Below are 25,235 nucleotides of genomic sequence, written 5' to 3'. Positions count from 1 at the left end.
AAAATTTTTTATAATATTACAATAAGTAATATACAAAAGCTTCACTACAGCTTTCTAAACTATAAAGGGCACTAGCAGGGGTTAATAACTAAGGCCTACTACTTGTTTTTATAAAATTTTATTGGAACATAAGCAGCAGCAGCAGCAACATGGTATTTTCTGGGGCTGCTTTTGTGCTACAACAACAGATTTAAATAGTTGTGACAGAGACTGTATGGCTTGTGAATACTGAAACATTTACTATCTCATCCTTTACCAAAAGAGTTTGCTCATACTACCTTAAAAGACTGTTAGGAGGATAAAATGGGATATTTCAGGTACAATATCTAGCCTATGATCAAATAAAGATTAAATGGTTTTTATTTTATTATTATTAATGATTCTAAATTGTACCATCTCTTATATGACTATTAGAGTTACCTTTTCAAAACCTGAACTATGTAATTTCCTTCTTTATAAACCTTCAATGGCTCCCTTCTGCCTATAGAATAAAGTCAAAATTCCTTACCACAGCATTTGAAACTTTCCACGATATGTTCCAGCTTATCTTTGGAAGCTCACACTTTCCCATGAGCCTTATTCTTCACCCATTTCTCCCTTTCCTCTGCTTCTATCCTACAAATATATTTAAATTTACTCATCTTAAAAAATGCTTCCCTTGCCCCCTCTCTAGTGGTTCAACAGTAATGAATCTGCCTGCAATGCAGGAGATGTGGAGATGTGGGTTCGATCCTTGGGTCAGGAAGATCTCCTGGAGGAGGAAATAAATTTCTAATGGCACTCCAGTATTCTTGCCCAGAAAATCTCATGGACAGAGGAGCCTGGTGGGCTACAGTCCATGGGGTTTCAAAAGAGTCGGACAGGACTGAGCAACCAAAACAACAATAAAAACAAAGCCCCTTCCTAAAATATGATCCTAAGTCATTCTTTGCATTTGTACCCAACCTTTAAGAGTAGGTTACATACACTATAGGGTTTCCCTAGTGGTTAAGACAGTAAAGAATCCGCCTGCAATGCAGGAGACAGGGGTTCAATCCCTGGGTTGGGAAGATCCCCTGGAGGAGAAAATGGCAACCCACTCCAGTATTCTTGCCTGGAGAATTCCATGGACAGAGAAGCCTGGCGGTGACAGTCCATGGGGTCGCAAAGAGTCAAGTCGGACACAACTGGGTGACTTAACAGTTTCACTTTACATACATATTTTTACACTATCTGGCTTCCCTGGCAGCTCAGCTGGTAAAGAATTTGCCTGCAACGCAAGAGACCCTGGTTTGATTCCTGGGTCAGGAAGACCCGCTGGAGAAGGGATAGGCTACCCACTCCTATATTCTTGGGCTTCCCTGGTGGCTCAGCTGGTAAAGAATCTGCCTGCAATGCAGGAGACCTGGGTTCAATCCCTGCGTTGGGAAGCTCCCCTGGAGATCTTCATGGCTACAGTCCATGCGGACACGACTGAGTGACTAACACTTTCACTTTACATACATCTACCTATCTTTAACCTTCCTTTGTTCCTAAACTCATTATAACCTGCCTTCTGCCCACATAACTCTTTTTGTAACTGTCCTTACTGGGGAAGATTCAGAGTTTTATTTGTCTCTGCATTTCTAGTACCTAGTATAGTATCTTACACACAGTAAGCAAGATCTCAGTAAAGATTTGTTGAAGGGCATGAATGATTTTTATGACCTGGAAACTTAACTTCAAGCTCCTCCCTGAGCTGGAAGACTTCATTTACTTACTGAAAATTATCCTTCTAGGATCAGCTAAAATTTCATTTTCTCTGCAATGATCTTTAGGATGCCTTCAGTTAACATTAGTACTCTTTCTCTTTCTTCCTGGCTCCCAGCAGTGCTAACATCCTTCTTTGCAAGACTGCTCATTAGCATAAATCAAGAGGTCCAAGGTCTGGAGTCTGACTGCTTGGATTTGAATCCTGGCTCTGCTTACTGACGACCTCTCCGTATTTCAGGTTTTCTCCACATGCAAAATGGAAATGTTGGTATTATCCAATCTATATGGTTATTGTGATGATTAAAATAACTTGAGCTCTTAGAACTGTTAGCTATTCTTTTTAACCTTTCTGACTTCTCCAGATTGGAATATAAGGAAGGCTTTTAAGAGTACAGAACTCATCTAATTTATTTCTATATACACACAATGCTTTGCACATAAGATGCTAAACAAGTATTTCTTGAATGAAAAGGCAATAATCACCAAATTACTTTCACAACGTAAACTCAAACCAAGAGGTATTCATTTTATTTCATCAAATATTTGTATAGAAGGGAGGCAATACAATGGCTACATTCTAAAGTTAAAAGGGTCGTCTAGAAACTGAAAGTACTTGGTTTGAGTGTGATTTACCCTTGCTTCCCATGCCCTCAGACCCACCATCACTGTTACCGCACTACCCACAGAGATGTCACAGAGGACACGTTCAGGCAGGCACTGGCTTCACGTGACCGTTTTCCCCACCCCCTGCTCACATCACCACATCGTAGTGGTGTTGCACAATTCTACTTCTACGTGAAACTTTTCTGCTAGACCTTCTCAACCTCATTTCCTTTCCACCACCACCACCACCACATCGAAAATGGTGTTAAAGAGCTGGCAAGCTGAGACAGGAATTAGCTTTCTATTGGAAGAGCTTGAGCAGAGCTAATCATTCGAGTTGCTATAAAAAGCATATACTTTTAAAAGGGAAATATTACTCATCCTTTAGGGAAGTGATTTACGCCTAAAAAGGCATTTAATATATCAACAGTAAGTTTTCACTGAAATTTTTATTGCTACTTTAATCAAAATCTAAAATGTGGCCAAAGCTGAAAATCTTTCTTGGTAAGAGACAGGATCTTAAAAAAAAATTACATTATGAATGATTCTTATTCTCCACTACCACCACCCCAAATCATGCAAGCTTAAATTATTTAGCTCAGAAAGGGGGCATTTTCTTAATGGATATGCTTGAGAGTGAGTGACAGATTACTCAAATTTGTTATTTTTAATTTCATACTACACACACATTTGCATTGTCTTTTAGACCAGCGCTTCCTACATTTTAATATGGAAACAGATCACCCAGAAGCTATGTAAACTGCAGACTTTGATTCTATAAGTCAGCGGGGAACTGAAATTTTGAATTTCTAAAAAGCTCCCAGGTGATCCTAATGCTGCCTGGTCTATGGAGCATATATTGAGTAGCAGGGTTCAGTCTAGACCAAAGACAGCTAGCTGATCACTACTCTCAAGTTACTGAAGGTGTTTGGCCTCGGGAACGGCGTCACGATGTGATTCGAGGTTCTTCCCCGGATCGCCATTATGGGCGTGTGCTTGTTCATCCCGGGAATGGCCACCGAGCGCATCCACAAGTTCAGTAATGGGGGCAAGGAAAAAAGGGTTGCCCATTATCCATATCAGTGGTATTTGATGGAAAGAGATAGGCGCGTCTCTGGAGTAAACCGTTCCTATGTGTCAAAGGGTTTGGAGAACATTGATTAAGGAAACGTTTTCCTGGTTGATGAAGAACAACTCAGTCATGCTCTTCTATCCCTGCTAGTAGATTATGCCGCATATTGTGTAGCATGCATTGTATTTTGTAGTGTGTAATAAAAATAAAATAAAAATAAAGTTACTGAAACTATAACAGGAAACTCCCAACTCTGATGCTACTGGTAAACTAGAGTTTGACCAGAGACTTAACTTTCCTGTCTTTCTTGTAGAATGATTTACCATTCCCCATAAAGTATCATAACCACACTTTTCCATAACTTAACTTTTTTCCTCAGACTGTTTCCAATGTTTAGAATGCCCCACCCTTCATTTCCACGGAGTTATATTCTGCCCCATAGCTCATTTCCTTTCCCCAAAACAAATCTGGCTCTAAGTAGAAGTATTTCTGAACTAGCATGCTTCTGAATTACCAAGGCACTCCATCTACACCACACTGCTACATCATCATAATTTTCTACCTTTAACTGTTTTATAATATGTCTTATATTTCCCTTAGGAGACCATAAGCTTCTTAAAGCATTCTCTTGAGTGGCATACGATAGTATATAAACACTTGCTGGATAATTTAAAACACAACTCTGAACACTCAAATAGTACTGAGTGCCAGCTATGTGCCAGGCACCAGTAATGATCATAACAATTATAAGAACTAACTCAAAGAGTGCTTACCATTGTTCTAAGCACTTTATGTTATATTCATTTAATCCTCATAATAACCCAAAGAAGTAATACTTTTATTAACCTGAATACATTGATGAAGAAACTGAGGCTCAGAGAAATTAAGTAACTTGTCCAAAGTCACACAGCTAACAAGTGGCAGAGTCAGGAGTCAAATCTAAACAGTGGGTTCCAAAGTCTGTGTTTTTTTTTTTTGGCCCGGGCCCGGGCGGGGGTGGGGGTGGGGGTGGGGGAGTGGTGCGTGCCGTGTGGCTTGGGGGATCTTAGTTCCCCCTACCAGGGATCGAATCCAGGGCCCCTTGAAGTGCAAGCATAGAGTCCTAACCCCTGGACCACCAGGGAATTCCCAAAGTCTGTGCTCTTAACCATGATGTTATAATACCTCTCCGTATAGTTATAAAGAGGCTATAAAAACGAGTAAGACACAACCTGTTCACTTAAGAAGCTATTGGCTACTCAAAAAAATTGTTGTGGCAGCTCAGAGCTTCTGATATAAGTCCAAACTCCTTAGCATGTTATTCAACAGTCTTAATGATCTGACCCAAACCTCTCTTTATTACATCCATCTGCATTCTCGATGTTTTACTGTAGTTACATAACCAGCTTCTCCTAAATATGTCCTGAATTCTCCCACTTCCACTTCCATTTTGTTGCTGGAATAAGTCCATCTTTCTCATCAAAATTAATCTTTCTCTTCCCTATACACTCAAATTACTCCATTTAAACTTCTACCGTAACACTAACCAGGCTTGCCTACTACATGTTTTAGTTATGTCCACCTTTTCACTCAATTAGAGGACTCTTGAGGGCAGAGATGGAAGAGTATGGAAGAGATGGTTACTTGTTAACTTCCCTTTTCCTCCTGAAGTAGGCTACATTTCCCAACTGGTTAAGATCATAACACTGAGTTCTGGCCGGTGGTACAGGGATAGAAGTGATTATATCATTTTCAGGCCTGTCCCATTAAAAACCTCAACATCATCCTCCATATTTTCTTCCTTCATCTGCCAGCAGATGCACAGGATCCAATAGAGGAATCTGAGGCCCTGTCCTAGGTTAAAAGGAGCCCCCCTTCAAGCTCCACTCAACATGCATTGGATTAGAATATGAGTTAAGAAACAGCTTATAAGCCAATAAGATTTTAAGTTAGCCCACCTGGACTAAATACATCTTATAGTTTTGTTTCTCTATATATACCCAAAACACTGCGTTATTCATAATTCAGTTCAGTTCAGTCACTCAGTCATGTCCGACTCTTTGCGACCCCATGAATTGCAGCACGCCAGGCCTCCCTGTCCATCACCAACTCCCAGAGTTCACCCAAACCCACGTTCATCAAGTCGGTGATGCCATCCAGCCATTTCATCCTCTGTCATCCCCTTCTCCTCCTGCCCCCAATCCCTCCCACCATCAGGGTCTTTTCAATGAGTCAACTCTTTGCATGAGGTGGCCAAAGTACTGTAGTTTCAGCTTCAGCATCAGTCCTTCCAAAGAACACCCAGGACTGATCTCCTTTAGAATGGATTGGTTGGATCTCCTTGCAGTCCATGGGACTCTCAAGAGTCTTCTCCAACACCACAGTTCAAAAGCATCAATTCTTCGGCGCTCAGCTTTCTTCACAGTCCAACTCTCATATCCATACATGACCACTGGAAAAACCATAGCCTTGACTAGATGTACCTTTGTTGGCAAAGTAATGTCTCCGCTTTTTAATATGCTGTCTTGGTTGGTCATGACTTCCCTTCCAAGGAGTAAGCATCTTTTAATTTCATGGCTGCAGTCATAATCTGCAGTGATTTCGGAGCCCAGAAAAACAAAGTCTAACAGTGTCTCCATTGTTTCCCCATCTATTCCCATGAAGTGATGGGACCAGAGGCCATGATCTTAGTTTTCTGAATGCTGAGCTGTAAGCCAACTTTTTCTCTCTCCACTTTCACTTTCATCAAGAGGCTTTTTAGTTCCTCTTCACTTTCTGCCATAAGGATGGTGTCATCTGCATATCTGAGGTTATTGATATTTCTCCCAGCAATCCTGATTCTAGCTTGTGCTTCTTCCAGCTCAGCGTTTCTCATGATGTACTCTGCATATAAGTTAAAGAAGCAGGGTGACAATATACAGCCTTGACGTACTCCTTTTCCTATTTGGAACCAGTCTGTTGTTCCATGTCCAGTTCTAACTGTTGCTTCCTGACCTGCATATATGTTTCTCAAGAGGCAGGTCAGGTGGTCTGGTATTCCCATCTCTTTCAGAATTTTCCACAGTTTATTATGATCCACACAATCAAAGGCTTTGGCATAGTCAATAAAGCATAAATAGATGTTTTTCTGGAATAATTAGTGTTCAGTAAATATTTAGAGTCCAATTAAGTTAAAATTCTTATTGCAAAGCAGAACCTTTCAAGACTCTATTAAAACTAGCATATGAAAGAGATTATTCATGGAAGTATGGGAAGAAAATTGAAAATTTTACTTTTTTTTATACAAAAAAGAGAAATGTTTACTAATATTTAATATGGGTTGATAGTAGCACCTGGGATGGGCTCAAAAATGTTTTCCTAATGGGATTCTATGGGAGACAGAAGATATCCAAAGATGTTCATGTCCTAGTCCCTAGAACCTGTGACTATGTTGGATGGCAAGTAGAATAAATTTTAAAAACTGCAGATGGAATTAAGGCTGCTAATCAGTTGACTTTAAATTAGGGAGATTATCCTGGATTAGCAAAGTGGGTGCACTGTAACCACAAAACGTCCTCAAAGGTGGAAAGAGGGAGGCATAAGAGTCAATATCAGAGGGCTACAATATGAAAAAGACTCAACGGGTCACTGCAGGCTTTGACGATGGAAGGGGACTACAAGCCAAGGAATGCAAAATAGTCGCTAGAAGTTGAAAAAAGTAAGAAAATAGATTCTCCCCTAGAGCCTTCAGAAAGGAATACAACCCTCCTTGAATTTAGCCCAGTAAGATCTGTAAGATAATAATTTTCTGTTATTTTAAGCCATTAGGTTTGTGGCAATTTGCTACAGCGGTCCTAGAAAACTAACAATCAAAAAAATCTAAGGGTCACTATTTTATGTTATAATGTTCACAGATCTAAGATAGATTTGGGGTTTTGACTCTTTGTAAAGAAGCATAAGGAAAATAATAACGTTATTTTCTTTGGTGGTATTTACATCTAGTAGGTCAAATATTTATTGAACTCATAGTCATGTATAAAGCTCAGAGTTAAACACTAAAGTTTAAATGTTATCCCTTCTCAAAAGTTTATTACCTAAATAGAAGAATAAGGGAGAGGTATGGTAACAGTCTAAAACACATCTATCCTCCTTCTAAAAAACAAAACAAAACAAAACAAAACACTGACACTACTATTTTGAGTGGGACCTCTTCAATTCCGCATAACAGGACCTAGGAAGAGAAATGCAGCCACTGCATCAAAGCTGTCAAGAAAATTACTCTGTACTGCTCACCTGCAACATACCTGGAAACTGTGCTAGGTGTTTTATAGATACTACCTGATATGAAATTACCCCTATTTTATCATCTAGGAAAATAAGATTCAGGGTATTTAAGTGACTTGACAAAGACTAGAGAAGGTACTGGAAAATGGATCCATTTGGCTCAAAAGCCTATGTTTTGTTCTGTGATAATCGGTATGTATGAAAAAGGCCAGTAGATCAAGAATAATTTTATTTTTGATTCATAAAAAAGAACTATCTATCTGCAAACCAATGAAAATCTGACTAGTTTGCTTTACAAGCCCTTCTACTGCCAACTTTGAGCAGTAAAAACAGGACTCTTATTATAAAAGTTTTTCTGACCTGTACTGGTCTTTCCGGAAAAATGTCTGACTCCAAAGTTTGGTAAAAACAATTAAGAGGCCTGAAATAAACCTATAGCAAAATATTAGAATGTGGGCATGATTTTTATAATAATATGCTTTCTAAAATGTCTGCATTTGAAACTTACTTAGATTGGTTTACTTTTCTTAAAAAAAAAAAAAAAAGTTTTTCCAGAAGTTTGAATATATTTTTATCTTATTTCCTCACATAATTTTGGAAGGCAAGGCCCTGGAACATACTCCACCAGATTCCACTAAGCTGTAATGTGTGGCACTAAAAGGAACTGCTTTGCATTTTACTCCCAAATAAAGCAAAGATACCAACACTCTCTCTTGGACTAGAAAAAATTACCAATAACCAAAAAGGAGAAGAGACAGAAACAGCTCAAATCTTAAAGTCCCAAAAGAGCTATGAATCCAGACCCATAAAAAAAGGAGTAATATCCTTGGGTAATTAAGGTTTGCTGGAGTTCAAACGTGTTTTAGAGGTATTACATCACGGAAAACTGGTTGTACTGGGTCCTAGATATGAAAACTCATAAGGAAAACTCAGCTGAACTGACATTAACCACCAGAGCTCACATCAGATGACAATGAGCAGAGCTGGTTCAGTCTGGTTTTCTCTTTTCTGCCCATAGCTTTTATAGTCCAATTTTAAGATTGCTAAAGGCAGAATAAACATGCCTCAGCCATCACTAGGTTATATCAATAGCACTACATATAATAACATAAGGATGAATCAAGTTCATGTTCAAATTTTACTTTTTATTAGTAAAACAATACAAATATCTAAAAAGTTAAAATGAGATCTGCTTGCTTATAAATATTATACCAGTTTAATAAATATAAAAACATCCTAGATTTCTGAGAGAAAAATATCCTCTATCTTGAATAACAACTGAAAAATAAAATGAGACTAAGAATAAATTCATTCTGTACTTTATTTCAGAGAAAATTTTAAACCACATAGCTCAAAACAGTCATACAAGCAGCAAAATACCAAGTCTCCCGACAAAGGCAGAGCTATTAATAAATATATGGGCAGTGACTTCAAAATGTCCCCAGCGTGCTTTTTGTTTGTAAACCCAGGAAGTTCAGAAGAGAACTAAAATCCACAAACCCAAGTATATAGATTGTCTCCCCAAGCACTGAAAAAGCTTCTTCCTCCTTCCCAAATTTATCCTTTAGCCTACAATTACTCATAAACTCATGCCAAAATAGCAAAATACAAACACAAACTTCAATTTACGTGACCATACTTTTGAAACAACACTCTCCCAATGATTTATTTCTTCCCCAATTCAACCCAAGAAATACTATGTGCAAATACTTGTACTCTCCATGGATAAACAGAACACTTAATTTTTTTTCACTGCCTGTCACATATATATAAGCACAGTGCCAGGCAATAAGGATCAAGTAAGGTCCGTCTAGTGAAAGCTATGGTTTTTCCAGTGGTCAGGTATGGATGTTAGAGTTGGACTGTGAAGAAAGCTGATCGCCGAAGAATTGATGCTTTTGAACTGTGGTGTTGGAGAAGACTCTTGAGAGTCCCTTGGACTGCAAGGAGATACAACCAGTCCATCCTAAAGGAGATCAGTTCTGGGTGATCATTGGAAGGACTGATGCTAAAGCTGAAACTCCAGTACTTTGGCCACCTCATGAGAAGAGTTGACTCATTGGAAAAGACTCTGATGGTGGGAGGGATTGGGGGCAGGAGGAGAAGGGGACGACAGAGGATGAGATGGCTGGATGGCATCACTGACTCGATCGACATGAGTTTGAGTGAACTCCAGGAGTTGGTGATGGACAGGGAGGCCTGGCGTGCTGCGATTCATGGGGTCACAAAGAGTTGGACACGACTGAGCGACTGAACTGAACTGAGGGGCCATAGAAATAAATATAAATAAATCCTTCTTTAAGGAGCTCACGGACAAATAATGATAATAGTAGATAACATTTACTGAGCACTTATGTGTCAGACACTGTTCTAAATACAGGATTTACCTCATTTAATCTTTATGAAGATATTATGTAGTAGGTACTATTACTCTCTCCATTTTACAGACATGAAGACCGATTAAGTGGCAGTCAGAAGTAGATCCTTAACTCTTTTTTTTTTTTTTGCTTAACAAGTTATCTATTTATTGTTGTTTGAATCCTTAACGCTAAAGGTTATACTATAGAGCCTCAATATATAATGCTTCAGATTATTATAACAGCAACAATAATAAAAAATAATAGTTAAGATTTAGTGCCTTGCATTGCGATAAGTTGTTTGTGGACATTATTTCATTTAATCATCTCCATAAAAGCAAGCAGGACCCTGGGCACACAAGCCTTTCAAACAGTTGCTAATCTGGGAAGGGAGGGGATGCTGAGACAAGGGAGGAGCAGTCAGGAAACAAAGGATAGTGTTGCTACCAATCCTTCTGGGGCTGCAGCTCTTCCAGCTGCCCCAACAGCCCCCGCCCCCCGACAACAATAACAACTGTGTGGAAGGTGAACAGCCTCTGCCTCTGCCAGCCAGCCTCAACAGTTCCTGGGCACAGCGCCCCAGGAATAGCAGCAATGGCAATGATTATAACAATGGGGAAAATAGGGGGCTAGAACAGGTACCCTCCTCATCCTCTATCCACAATGGAGACATGGAAAAGATTCTTCTGGATGCACAACATGAATTCAGAGTAGTTCAAGAGACAGTTCTCACTGCAACAGCCCTTTCCCACCAGAAGAGGGGGAGATCATGTTTGATAGGAAACAGCAGCAGGGACCATAGCTCTCAGTCAGAAGAAATTGCCGAAGAGAAAGATGTGGGTGCACTGACGAAAATTGCAGACTGGGTGTCCAGCTGGTCTAGCAGACCTGAAAACATTTCACCTGAGGAGTCCCACTCTGGCACCCTAAATAGTCCATTTCCTTAAGCATGAGGAAAAGTAGAGCCATGAAAAAAGGGGAGATTTTTTCTCCGCACAATTTCTTAAGGTATTCATTCCATCTCTCTTCCTTTGCGATGTTCTGGCTTTGGAGCTAGGCACCTACATTGGAAAATGACTAATCACGATTACTGCCAGTACCTACTGAAGGAAAAGAGCCCCTGGGAAAGCGTGTGACTTGTATTGTCAGTAGTTTATTTGAACTTGAGACCATTGTGAGCATGACCCAACCTATACCCTGTTTTTATATATCCAAGTAGTTCTAGTAATTCTCAAATCCACTATTTTATTCAAACTCAAGGCATAGAGTTTTACTAATCTCATTCTCTTTTTGACCTAAAAAACACTTAGGAATTTCTTAACAAAGTTTACTGTTGTTTAGAAATTTGCAAGGGCTTTTTTTCTGCAAATGCTACTAGCAAATTATGATTTTGTCAACAATGCTGTTGTTTCCTTTTAGTTCCACTAGACTTAGACTTGTATCATTTGTGACACAAATTTTACTCTTGCAAGATAATTTCCATCTTTCTTTTTAAATGAGACCAGGTTAGCAAGTGATATAAAAGCTTTGTTGTTTTTCAAGACAAAGGCAAGTTTGAATTTATAGATATTAAAAAAGAAAATAAACAAAAGAAGACACAATAAAAAAATATCCTGGGCAATAAAAAATTATTTTAAACCAGAAAAGAGAGAAACAAAGAGTAGTTTTGGGGCAGGGTCCTGCTTCCACCTCAAGAGATAAAACATAGTATCTTTGAGCCCTTCTACAGAACTAAAATTTCCACCAAGTGGAAGATGTTAGCATTCTTCATTCCAGAGGAGAACATAGTTTGATTAACCTCAAGAAGACCAAGAGAAGACCACCTAAGGCCAGATAAAAGAAGTACAAGCCCTGCACACACCTTGATCCTTATCAGCAACCCTGCCCTTGAACCGTTGCTATAAAACTCACCAATTCTCCCTGGATTGGGACACACAGGTTTTTCCAGAGCATGAGCCTCCTGTGTCCCTCTTTACCTGGCAAAGAAATAAAGCTATTCCTCTTCCCAAAACTGTCTCCAAGATTTGATTCAGCACCACTGCATAGAAGCTGAATTTTTAGCAGCACCACCAACCTGGTACAGTAGTACTATTATTCTTTTCTACTTCACAGATGAGAAAACTGAGGTTATAGAGGTTATATAACTTATCTAAGGTCCCTTAACTATTAAGTGATAAAATCATCCTGAACCTCTCCTCTAAATTCCAGACTTGTTTACCCAACTTGCTCCGAGAGCAGCAACCCCACATCCATGGACCAGAGGCTGCGCGGGCACAGGAGGGCCGAGAGGAGCTACTCCATGTTCAAGGTCAGGAGGGGTGGCTGTGAGGAGATACCCCTCATCCAAGGTAAGGAGCAGCAGCTGCACTTTGCTGGAGCAGCCGTGGAGAGATACCCCACGTCCAAGGTAAGAGAAACCCAAGTAAGACAGTCGGTGTTGAGAGAGGGCATCAGAGGGCAGACACACTGAAACCTTAATCACAGAAAACTAGCCAATCCAATCACACGGACCACCGCCTTGTCTAACTCAATTAAACTAAGCCATGCCATGTGGGGCCACCAAAGACAGACAGGTCATGGTGGAGAGGTCTGACACAATGTGGTCCACTGGAGAAGGGAATGGCAAACCACTTCAGTATTCTTGCCTTGAGAACCCCATGGACAGTATGAAAAGGCAAAATGATAGGATACTGAAAGAGGAACTCCCCAGGTCAGTAGATGCCCAATATGCTACAGGAGATCAGTGGAGAAATAACTCCAGAAAGAATGAAGGGATGGAGCCAAAGCAAAAACAATACCCAGCTGTGGATGTGACTGGTGATAGAAGCAAGGTTCGATGCTGTAAAGAGCAATATTGCATAGGATCCAGGAATGTCAGGTCCATTAATCAAGGCAAATTGGAAGTGGTCAAACAGGAGATGACAAGAGTGAATGTTGACATTCTAGGAATCAGCAAACTAAAATGGACTGGAATGGGTGAATTTCACTCAGATGACCATTATATCTACTACTGTGGGCAGGAATCCCTTAGAAGAAACGGAGTAGCCATCATGGTCAACAAAAGAGTCTGAAATGCAGTACTTGGATGCAATCTCAAAAACGACAGAATGATCTCTGTTCATTTCCAAGGCAAACCATTCAATATCATGGTAATCCAAGCCTATGCTCCAACCAGTAACGCTGAAGAAGCTGATGTTGAATGGTTTTATGAAGATCTACAAGACCTTTTAGAACTAACACCCAAAAAAGATGTCCTTTTCATTATAGGGGACTGGAACACAAACGTAGGAAGTCAAGAAAAACCTCGAGTAACAGGCAAATTTGGCGTTGGAGTATGGAATGAAGCAGGGCAAAGGCTAATAGAGTTTTGCCAAGAGAACACATTGGTCATACCAAACACCCTCTTCCAACAACACAAGAGAAGACTCTACACATGGACATCACCAGATGGTCAACACTGAAATCAGACTGATTATATTCTTTGCAGCCAAAGATGGAGAAGCTCTATACAGTCAGCAAAAACAAGACCAGGAGCTGACTGTGGCTCAGATCGTGAACTCCTTATTGCCAATTCAGACTTAAATTGAAGAAAGTGGGGAAAACGACTAGACCATTCAGGTATGACCTAAATCAAATCCCTTATGATTATACAGTGGAAGTGAGAGATTTAAGGGACTAGATCTGATAGAGTGCCTGATGAACTATGGATGGAGGTTCGTGACATTGTACAGGAGACAGGGATCAAGACCATCCCCATGGAAAAGAAATGCAAAAAAGCAAAATGGCTGTCAGTGGAGGCCTTACAAATAGCTGTGAAAAGAAGACAAGCGAAAAGCAAAGGAGAAAAGGAAAGATATAAGCATCTGAATGCAGAGTTCCAAAGAATAGCAAGAAGAGATAAAGCCTTCCTCAGTGATCAATGCAAAGAAATAGAGGAAAACAATAGAATGGGAAAGACTAGAGATCTCTTCAAGAAAATTAGAGATACCAAGGGAACATATCATGCAAAGATGGGCTCGATAAAGGACAGAAATGGTATGAACCTAACAGAATCAGAAGATATTAAGAAGAGGTGGCAAGAATACACAGAAGAACTGTACAAAAAACAGCTTCACAACCAAGATAATAACGATGGTGTGATCACTCACCTAGAGCCAGACATTCTGGAATGTGAAGTCAAGTGGGCCTTAGAAGGCATCACTACAAACAAAGCTAGTGGAGGTGATGGAATTCCTGAAATTGAGCTATTTCAGATCCAGAAAGATGATGCTGTGAAGGTGTTGGACTCAATATGCCAGCAAATTTGGAAAACTCAGCAGTGGCCACAGGACTGGAAAAGGTCAGTTTTCATTAAAATCCCAAAGAAAGGCAATGCCAAAGAATGCTCAAACTACTGCAAAACTGAACTCATCTCATACACTAGTAAAGTAATGCTCAAAATTCTCCAAGCCAGGCTTCAGCAGTACGTGAATCGCGAACTTCCAGATGTTCAAGCTGGTTTTAGAAAAGGCAGAGGAACCAGAGATCAAATTGCCAACATCTGCTGGATCATGGAAAAAGCAAGAGAGTTCCAGAAAAACATCTATTTCTGCTTTATTGACTACGCCAAAGCCTTTGACTGTGTGGATCACAATAAACTGGAAAATTCTGAAACAGACGGGAATACCAGACCACCTGACCTGCCTCCCGAGAAACCTATATGCAGGTCAGGAAGCAAGTTAGAACTGGACATGGAACAACAAACTGGTTCCTAATAGGAAAAGGAGTACGTCAAGGCTGTATATTGTCACCCTGCTTCTTTAACTTCTATGCAGAGTACATCATGAGAAACGCTGGGCTGGAAGAAGCACAAGCTGGAATCAAGATTGCCGGGAGAAATACAATAACCTCAGATATACAGATGACACCACCCTTATGGCAGAAAGTGAAGAACTAAAGAGCCTCTTGATGAAAGTGAAAGAGGAGAGTGAAAAGGTTGGCTTACAGCTCAACATTCAGAAAACTAAGATCATGGCATCCAGTCCCATCACTTCATGGCAAATAGATGGGGAAACAGTGGAAACAGTGGCTGACTTTATTTTTTTGGGTTCCAAAATCACTGCAGATGGTGACTGCAGCCATGAAATTAAAAGATGCTTACTCCTTGAAAGGAAAGTTATGACCAACCTAGATAGCATATTAAAAAGCAGAGACATTACTTTGTCCACAAAGGTCCGTCTAGTCAAGGCTATTGTTTTTCCAGTGGTCAGGTATGGATGTGAGAGTTGGACTGTGAAGAAAGCTGAGTGCTGAAGAATTGATGCTTTTGAACTGTGGTGTTGGAGAAGACTCTTGAAAGTCCCATGGACTGCAAGGAGATCCAACCAGTCCATCCTAAAGGAGATCAGTCCTAGGTGTTCATTGGAAGGACTGATGTTGAAGCTGAAACTCTAATACCTTGGCTACGTGATGTGAAGAGCTGACTCATTTGAAAAGACCCTGATGCTGGGAGGGATTGGGGGCAGGAGGAGAAGGGGACAACAGAGGATGAGATGGCTGGATGGCATCACCAACTCAATGGACATGGGTTTGGGAAGATTCTGGGAGTTGGTGATGGACAGGGAGGCCTGGCGTGCTGTGATCATTGGGTTGCAAAGTGTCGGACATGACTGAGCGACTGAACTGACTGGACTGAATTGTTCCCCAAAGCCTCCAATAGAATTGCAAAGTTTTTCTGAACATGAATGTCCATCCTGTCAAACACATTTGGGAATCTATAAATTATTTCCTCAGACTCCACTGCCCAATATCTCTCCTGAAGTTCTTGATCCTCCCACTCCAGTTAGACTACTTATTCTCTAGACTATTGCCCAGCAGTCACCCTGGACTTGCTATCACCCTTCTTTCCAGATCTTATGCCTTTTCATTTTTATCTGTTGTTTTGTTTGCCCCCTTACTTTTGATGGGACACATAGTCCAGCAGCTTCATAAGAAACAGCTCACGAGAAGTAACATTTTCAAAACCATGCATGTCTGAGAATGTCTTTACTCTCATGCCTGACTGGTAGTTTGACTGGATAAAGAATTCTTAGTAAGAAATAATTTTCTCTCAGAAAGTATTGTTCTACTGGTAGAGCTTCCAGAGCTGGGTTTTGGTATTTTTTTTAAGATTTATTTATTTACTTTTTGGCTGTGAGTCTTCGTTGCTGCACGTGGACTTTCTCTAGTTTCCACGAGTGAGGGCTACTCTTCACTGCAGTGTGCAGGCTGCTCATCATGATGGCTTCTCTCATTGAGGAGCACAGGCTCTAGGCGCAAGGGCTTCAGCAGTTGCAGTGTATGGGCTCAGTAGTTGTGGCCCATGGGCTTAGTTGCTCCGAAGCATGTGGGATCTTCCCAGACTGGGGAATCAAACCTGTGTCCCTTGCATTGCAAGGAGCATTCTTAACCACTGGACCACCAGGGAAGCCCCCAGAGCTGGTTTTGAGAAGTCTGATACCATTTGAATTTTCAGTCCTATATATGGCCTCTGGTTCTCTCCACCCCTATGCTGTAGAAGTATTTAGAATCTTATTTTTATTACCCATATTCTAAAATTTCACAACTATATGCTCTGGGATGGGTCTTTTTCTTCATTCATTGTGCTGGGCACTTAGGAGGCCCTTTCACTTTGGAAGTTCATGCCCCTTGGTTGTAGAAAATGTTCTTGTATTAGTCAAAAACAGACTTCCTAGATTGATCCTTTACTTTTTAATTCTTTTCTCTCTTATTTTCCATCTTTGATTTTTCACCATTAATGGATGATTTCCTCTTTATCTCCTTGGCAGGCCAATCAAATGCTTTAAATAAAGCCATAAATAAATAATCATATGAAACTATATATAAACATATAATCATATTTTAAAATTTTCAAGAATCTTTATGGCTTTCTAATTACTCCTATTTTATAGTATACTATTCTTATTTCATAGATGGATTTCCTTCTCAAACCTCTCCTAGAAGAAGCATATTTAGAAGATAATAATTAGTTTTTTTGCTGGTTACACTTCAAAGTTTTCTTCTTTTACTTGGGGCTCTTCAGTTTCTCCAAATCCACCAGTTTCCTGGCAGGTGTGGGTGGGATGGGGATGATTCCTACCTGCTTAAGAGTCAAAGGACAGAAGAGGACTCGAAGTCTCAAGAGCCTCACCATTCAGTACACAGACAGTCCCTTCATTTCCCTCTTCTTAGGATAACATTCCTTCTCCATCAGCTGTCATACTAGATGCTTACCTAGTATGAAGCATGTATGGTTCAATTGTTTTCCAAAAATAAAAATTCACCTCTTGTTGAGGTAAGTGAGACTTAACTGATTAATTGCAATGAATGGAGATGGTGACTTTTAGGCCCAGTTACCCCTGAAAAGACTTTCAATAGTCCTCCTGTTTTCAGGCCAAGCCTGACATCCACCTTCAGTTCCAGAGCTGAACTGTAGGTTTTGTAGGTTCTGTGATGCTAACTGGCTTGCTTCTATCTAGCATCTGCCTCTATAGACAGTACTTTCAAGGAACTCACCCTATCTGAAGGCTACAAACAAAAAGTAAACAAATAAACAAGATATTTTCAAAGACGGTAAGAATGATGTAGACAAAGCATAATAACGAGGGGGTAAAGAGTGATACTGGATGGCTATTTTAGCCAGGCTAGTCAACAAAAGTCTCTTTGAGGATGGGATATCTCAGAAGAAGCATGCTAAATGATTCTGGAACAAAGACATTACAGGAAAAGGGAAAAGAAAGTACAAAGACCCTGAAGTATGAAAGAGGTTGGTGTATCTGAAAAACAAAAAGGCCAGTGAGGGTGGTTAGGATGGTATAAGCTAGGAAAGAGTGATCAGAAATAAGCTCAGGGACTTCCCTAGCGGTCCAGTGGTTAAGACTTTGCCTTCCAATGCAAGGGGTGCAGGTTCAACCCCTGGTCGGGGAGCTAAGATCCCACATGCCTTGTAGCCAAAAAACATAACCTCATAGCCAAAAAGCATAAAACAGAAGCAATATTGTAACAAATTCAATAAAGACCTTAAAAATGGTCTACATTAAAAAAAGAAGAAGAAAATAAGGTCAGAGAAGCAGATAGGTCAACTCATTTAAGGTCTTGTATGCACACATCTCAACATCAAAGCCCAGGGTTTAGACTTTATTTGAAGAGTGACAAAAAGTCATAGAAGGAAATTCAGCAGAGGTGGATGGTATGATCTGATTTACCTTTTTCAAGTTCAAACTGGCTACCATGGAACAAGAGAGGAATCTGGGAGATCAACTAAGAGTGTTGAAGTAGGATGGTGGCTATGGAGTTAATAAGTGGTAGTCAGACTCAGGGCATATTTTAAAAATAATGTTAAACTACTTGAAGGTTTGAAGTATGGTATAAAGGAAAAATATTAAAGATGACACCTAAGGTTTTGGCATAAGTAACAGATGAATGGTAATTCCATTTGCTGAGAATGGGAGACATCTAGAAAGTAAAACATGTGGGTGGGATAGGAATATGATCAACAGTGGCCCATAACAGGTGCTCAGTAATTGGTACCCATTGTTTATATTAACAATCATCTTACATTGTATGTCAATTATATCTCAATAAATTTCTTAAAAATCACCTTCTTTCTGGGGTTATACTATGTCACTATCCACAGACAAGAACATAAATAGTACTGAAGCTGATTCCACCTTTATTTTAAACAAAAACTTTCTGGTTATATGACATTAGAACTCAGACTCAATTCATAAGTCATCAGACTTTCTAGCATAGAACAGAGAAGAGAAAACAATATTAAGATCCCCTTACCAACGTGCAAGTGTTATAAATTTGCTTTGACGGCTCTATTGACACTCTTTCATTTAGTTACTCACTAGTATTACAATGATAAAATCAAAAAGGTGAACTTTAATCCATCATTTTTAAATGCTTCCCATTTATTCTGAACAACACGTGCACACACACAATGCAAACACACCCTGAGATAATATATTTTTCAAACCTGATCATTTAAAAACTATTCAACATTAATTCCGTATGATTTCTAAGCTGATCCATTCTCCTCATTTAACAAAAGCGGAAACCAAAGCCCAGAGGTCAAATAACTTGTCCAAGAGAACACAATTAGGAAATCACAGAGTGCATAAGAATGTGCATAAGAATACCTGAAGATAAGGCTAGAAAAATAGAGCAGACGTTAGCTGTCTGTCTAAAGAATTTCTGATTCAACTCTGAAATAAATGGGAGCCACAAAAAGTTTTTAAGAAATGTTCAGTCGCTAAGTTGTGTCCGACTCTTTGTAACCCCATGAATTGCAGCACACCAGGCTTCCCTGTTCTTCACTATCTCCTGGAGTTTGCTCAAATTCATGTCCATTGAGTCAATGATTCTATCTAACGCACTCACCCTCTGCTGCTCTCTTCTCCTTTTGCCTTCCCTTCTCTTCTTTTGCTTTCCCAGAATCAGGATCTTTCCCAGTGAGCCAGCTCTTTGTATAAGCTATACGATTAGAGTTGTGTATCAGGAAAAGTGAAAAGGAGGGCAAAAAGAATAATTCATTCAAGGCAAAAGTGAAGAGGATTGAACTGACAGATGCATAGGGGAAGAAGAAGATGCTAAAGTCTTTGAAGGTTTAAAATCAAGAGCTTAGTTTCTGATTAGAAGCAAGTAATAAAAGGAATAACTAGAGATGAATTTGGGATTTTCATAATGGGTAACTGGAAAGACTGCTATCTTAATAATGAGGTTGGGAAAATACTCTGACACATCCTCATAGCATTAGCAGATACTAGTCTGTTTCCTAGGTATACAGTTTGCTTCCTAAGGAGACCATCTGGGAGGTAACAGCCCTCTACTTCTCATCTATTCACCATGGTATTACCTAGCATGGGGTTGGACTGAGTAGTTCTAAATAAATATTTGGTGATTTGAAAGCATATTCTTCATTTTAACAAAATGGCAATCATATTGTTTCATATGGATTCTGAAGAGGAGTTAATTCTGAATAAAAATAGGTAGATAGGAAAATAAATTCAGAATGTGGCCTAAAAAGAAGGAAACATGAGATTGTAAACAAGGAGTCTAAAAGAAATATTAAATTTCTCATGGCATGAAGAATAACAAAGAGGTATGAGAACAAATCTTGGTACAAGTCTTCAAAAAGGCCATTGGGGAGTGGAAGTGAGCAGCGCACAGAATTGGGTTACAGATCTTTGAGCATAAGACTTCCTGGCATAAACAACCTTATTCACAAGAGGTCCAAACTATCGGTCCCTGCCCTCAACAAAGCAGTTTATTGTTCTTTTTCTCAACTGATAAGTTAGAGCAACTGATGATAAAACAATCTTAACTGTATCCATGTATTAAAAAAATATAGACACACAAACAAAATACACACATCTACTTGCCTCTGTGTCTCACCAGGGCCACTCTCTTCCTTCCAACTAGAAATCTTAGGAGGGAGAAAGATAAAAAGAAAAGAGGAAGTAGGGAGGCTGGGGTCAAGAAAAAAGAGAGAAATAAAACTGCAAAGGTTCAGCTCATTCACTCATGCTGGGCACAAAATAGCTGTGCCAGCAGAGGACCAATTCACGCCCAGAGGATCAGATGCTCACCATCTGGCAGCTCATGCAGATAGCCTTTTTTCCCAAGTACACCTTCAAAATCACTAATGTAGCAAATTTCAACTTTTTCTTTGTTTTTAAGTAGGAGATCTTTTCTGTAAAATTCTTAGATGGAAGTTCAATATAAAACAGCTTCTCTGGCTGGATGAAGCAGAGATGGAAACCGAAAGGCTCATCTGCTCAGCCACCTCCCTCCTGAGGTTAAACCCCTGAGGACACAAGTCGGTGAAAATCCTAGGGTTCCAAGAAATGGATTCTTCCCAATTTAAATCTCATAATGAAGGAAAACTTTGGTGCATATTTCTGTCTCAGCTTTTGTACCTCTAAAAACAAACTAACGTGTACTAACAGCTTGAAAATAAGCTAAGAGCCATACTAACGAATGGGAACAAAAAATTTGAATCACAAAAAATATAAACTATGAACAGTAAATTTCTAAGACGATTAGAAAAGCATTCATGGAGAAGAAAATGGCAGCCCACTCCAGTACCCTTGCCTGGAAAACCCCCATGGACAGACAGTCCATGGGGTCACAAAGAGTAGGACACGACTGAGCGACGTCACTTTCACTTTCACTTGTCCTCACCTCCTACTCTACTCTGTCTATAAAAGAAACTGGCATTCAGACCCATATAAGATCATACGCTGGGGCACTAGCCTGCCATCTTCTAGGACGCCTAGCTTTCCAAATAAAGTTGTATTCCTTGCTTCAGCAAAAAAAAAAAAAAAAAGAAAAGCATTCAGTTCAGTCACTCAGTCGTGTCCGACTCCTTGCGACCCCATGAACCGCAGCACGCCAGGCCTCCCTATCCATCACCAACTGCCAGAGTCCACCCAAACCAATGTCCATTGAGTCGGTGATGCCATCTAACCATCTCATCTTCTGTCGTCCCCTTCTCCTCCTGCCCTCAATCTTTTCCAGTATCAGGGTCTTTTCAAATGAGTCAGCTCTTCGCATCAGGTGGCCAAAGTATTGGAGCTGCAGCTTCAAAATCAGTCCTACCAATGAACACCCAAGTCTGATCTCCTTTAGGATGGACTGGTTGGATCTCCTTGCAGTCCGAGGGACTCTCAAGAGTTCTCCAACACCACAGTTCAAAAGCATCAATTCTTCAGCACACAGCTTTCTTTATAGTCCAACTCTCATATCCATACATGACCACTGGAAAAACCTTGACTAGACAGACCTTTATTGACAACATAATGTCTCTGCTTTTTAATATGCTGTCTAGGTTGGTCATAACTTCCCTTCCAAGGAGTAAGCATCTTTTAATTTCATGACTGCAATCACCATCTGCAGTGATTTTGGAGCCCAGAAAAATAAAGTCAGCCACTGTTTCCACTGTTCCCCCATCTATTTGCCATGAAGTGATGGGACTGGATGCCATGACCTTAGTTTTCTGAATGTTGAGCTGTAAGCCAACTTTTTCCTTCTCCTCTTTCACTTTCATCAAGAGGCTCTTTAGTTCTTCTTCCCTTTCTGCCATAAGGGTGGTGTCACCTGCATATCTGAGGTTATTGTATTTCTCCCGGCAATCTTGATTCCAGCTTGTGCTTCCTCCAGCCCAGTGTTTCTCATGATGTACTCTGTGTATAAGTTAAATAAGCAGGGTGACAATACACAGCCTTGACGTACTCCTTTTCCTATTTGGAACCATTCTGTTGTTCCATGTCCAGTTCTGACTGTTGCTTCCTGACCTGCATACAGGTTTCTCAAGAGGCAGTTCAGGTGGTCTGGTATTCCCATCTCTTTCAGAATTCTCTGCAGTTTATTGTGATCCACACAGAAAACCATTAAGGAAATAAAAATTCTAAGAATTTGAGACTGGGACACAGTTGTGCATCCTCAGTTCAGTTCAGTCGCTCAGTCGTGTCTGACTCTTTGAGACACCATGGAGTGCAGCACGCCAGGCCTCCCTGTCCATCATCAACTCCCGGAGTTTACTCAAACTCTTGTCCATTGAGTCCGTGATGCCATCCAGTCATCTCATCCTCTGTCATCCCCTTCTCCTCCTACCTTCAATTTTCCCAGCATCAGGGTCATTTCAAATGAGTCAGCTCTTTGCATCAAGTGGCCAGAGTACTGGAGTTTCAGCTTCAACATCAGTCCTAGGGAAGTATAATAAATGCTTCTACTACTATAGGACTCCTCTGGCTAACAAAAGCCAAGAGGACTTTGCTTGCTCTAGGCCCCCTTGATAGGATAATTTCCTTCTGTTGTATTCAAAATATACAATGAAAGTAAAGGCATGAAAACATGAAAGATATAAACAACTAGAACTTCTTTTAAAAAGTAATACACTTCCAGGCTTTTAACTGTACTATATTTGAGACAGATGGCTTATGCAGGACAAAAAATGTCACCATCAAAATGAAAACCCACCATGGTTAACAATCAGTATAGTAATTTTCATGTATTATATGCTTACTGTGGATTATAACAGATCTATAGATTTTATATACATAATTTCATTTGTTGGCTTATTGTGAAGATCAAGATAGAATTAACATTACATTTTATATGTTAGAAAACTTAGCTCACAGCAAAGAATATGATTTTTTGTAAGTTAAAAGGGAAGGGCGTGTCATTCCTGAACAACGAGGTGAAAAAAAGATAGGCTGAGAAAGTAGACCAAGGAGACTTGGTCTAGGAATAGTATAGACTTGGAATAGGAATGGTATTCAACAAGAGCAAAGATGTGCATAGACTGAAAGCCCAGGATTATCCAATATAGTAGCTGCTAAGCTTCCTGTGGCAATTTAAATAAAATCAAACAAAAAATTCAGTTCCTTCTTTGTACTAGCCACATTTCAATGCTCATTAGCCACATGAAGCTATTGAACAGCACAGATAAAGAACATTTCCATCATTTTAGAAAGTTCTATTCTATTCAACAGCATCACTCTAGCAGAAAACTCTTGAATGTATTAGAAACAGCAGTAGACCCTCAACAAATGTTTGGTGAGTGAATGAATGATAAAAGACAGATGGGATGCAGTGAGCCATTTAAAGAACTAGCCAGAGGAAAAGAAACTAATAATAATAGCTAACATTTACTGGACACTTAACAAAACCAAGTACTATTCCAGGGTGCTTTATATGGATTAAATTAATCCTCAATAACAACTCTACGAGGGATTTACAGTCATTATCCTCATTATACATGGGAAAACTAAGGATCTCAGAGGTTAAATAACTTTCCCAAGATCCAGGATTTGAATTCAGGCAGCTTGATCTGGAATCCAGAGCCTCCATTTTTAATCAGTACACTGTATAGTATTCTACTTCTTTATATAACAACTACATATTTAAACTTTGCTGTCAGGAAATAAAATTTGTTTAGAGTCAATCTTCCCATGCAATTACCAGTCAAGTTCATAGTGAAGAGAACAAAAAAATAAGTGATGAATAAAGAAGATTGGCAGAAAATATATCAAATGTTAATACTAGCTTGATGCCTAGATGCTGAGATTAAGGACCATTTTTTATTTTCCTGTTTTTGCGAATACTATTTTCTCAATGAATCATCCACAGTGATGATGTATCATTTCTACAATAATAATAAAACACTACTTTTTAAACGAGATGACAATATAATCAGCTTAAAAATTCCTAAGCAGAACATCAAATCAAAACTCAACCATCTCGAGGAAATGACAACCCACTCCAGTATTCTTGCCTGGGAAATTCCATGGACAGAGGAGCCTGATGGGCTACAATCCATGGGGCTGCAAAGAGTTGAACACAATTTAGCGACTAAACAACATATACTATATGGTATACTATATATTAAATAGTAAAAAAAAAAACAAAACAAGACTCAACCATCTGAAACACTGATGTCCCCTAACTGATCTCTTGGCCACCAGTCTCCCCATCATTAAACCATTCTGAATTTGCCATTAGTTACCCTCTGTCATCTAATCCCTGCTCAGAATTCAACACATAAAACATAAAATATAATCTTCATGGCTTTGGGCAAAACATTTCTGCATAGAATGGCCCAGTTCTACCTTTCCAAATTTATCTACCAATGCTATCCCGTCAAATCCTTTAGGAGAGACATGAAAGAAAAAGTTCTTCTAGGAGAAACATGGTAGAAAGAGTCCTACCTCAAAGTTACAGACCTCAGACAACACATATCTCTTGGCCTCAGTTTCTCCAATGGAGAAAAACTGTGAAAATTAAATCTTTAAACAGTCAAAACAGCCAGCATACAAGGAAGACTTCAATAAGTGGTTTTCTCATTGCTGTTATTATTAACAAAAATTTTTTCAGTCCAATAAATTGCTCTATTTATTCCCTGACCAGATCACAAAAATAATCATAGTAGATATCTTAGTTCATCCTTTGAACAAGCTGTTGATCTAGTCTTCTCTGTGGCCAGCATCTCTACCTTCTACAAAATGTGTGGTCTTTTCCTTCATTCCACCTCATGGAGAAGAGAATTTGAATGGCCACAAGAAGTTGTTTCCTTCTTTGAAGAATTTTCCAACAGTATAGGTCTTATAAATCAGATCCTCCATGTAGATAATGCTATATTTACCAAGACATCAGGCAATCCATGTGTTATCTGTCAGGGAAATTTGCTTCTTGTTGATTTTGTCATA

At 39.6% G+C, this 25,235-nt stretch overlaps 2 protein-coding genes and 1 pseudogene across 12 annotated transcripts in view; 2 read left to right on the top strand and 1 right to left on the bottom strand.

The window, feature by feature from the left end:
• TESK2 (testis associated actin remodelling kinase 2) overlaps positions 1-25,235 on the bottom strand; it is a 137,717-nt gene that overhangs the window by 43,247 nt on the left and 69,235 nt on the right. The gene's annotated exons all lie outside the window — the stretch shown is intronic.
• LOC109556362 (NADH dehydrogenase [ubiquinone] 1 alpha subcomplex subunit 1) lies at positions 3,286-3,623 on the top strand. Its single transcript, XM_019957585.2, is given in 1 exon segment — positions 3,286-3,623. A coding segment is annotated over 1 exon segment (213 nt). The 3' UTR covers positions 3,499-3,623.
• Positions 8,031-11,112, top strand: LOC109556652 (BCL2/adenovirus E1B 19 kDa protein-interacting protein 3-like pseudogene; annotated as a pseudogene).

This window comes from Bos indicus, chromosome 3, assembly GCF_029378745.1.
Source record: "Bos indicus isolate NIAB-ARS_2022 breed Sahiwal x Tharparkar chromosome 3, NIAB-ARS_B.indTharparkar_mat_pri_1.0, whole genome shotgun sequence".
Classification (NCBI taxonomy): Eukaryota; Metazoa; Chordata; class Mammalia; order Artiodactyla; family Bovidae; genus Bos; species Bos indicus.
This window is presented reverse-complemented; position numbering and strand designations above follow the sequence as displayed.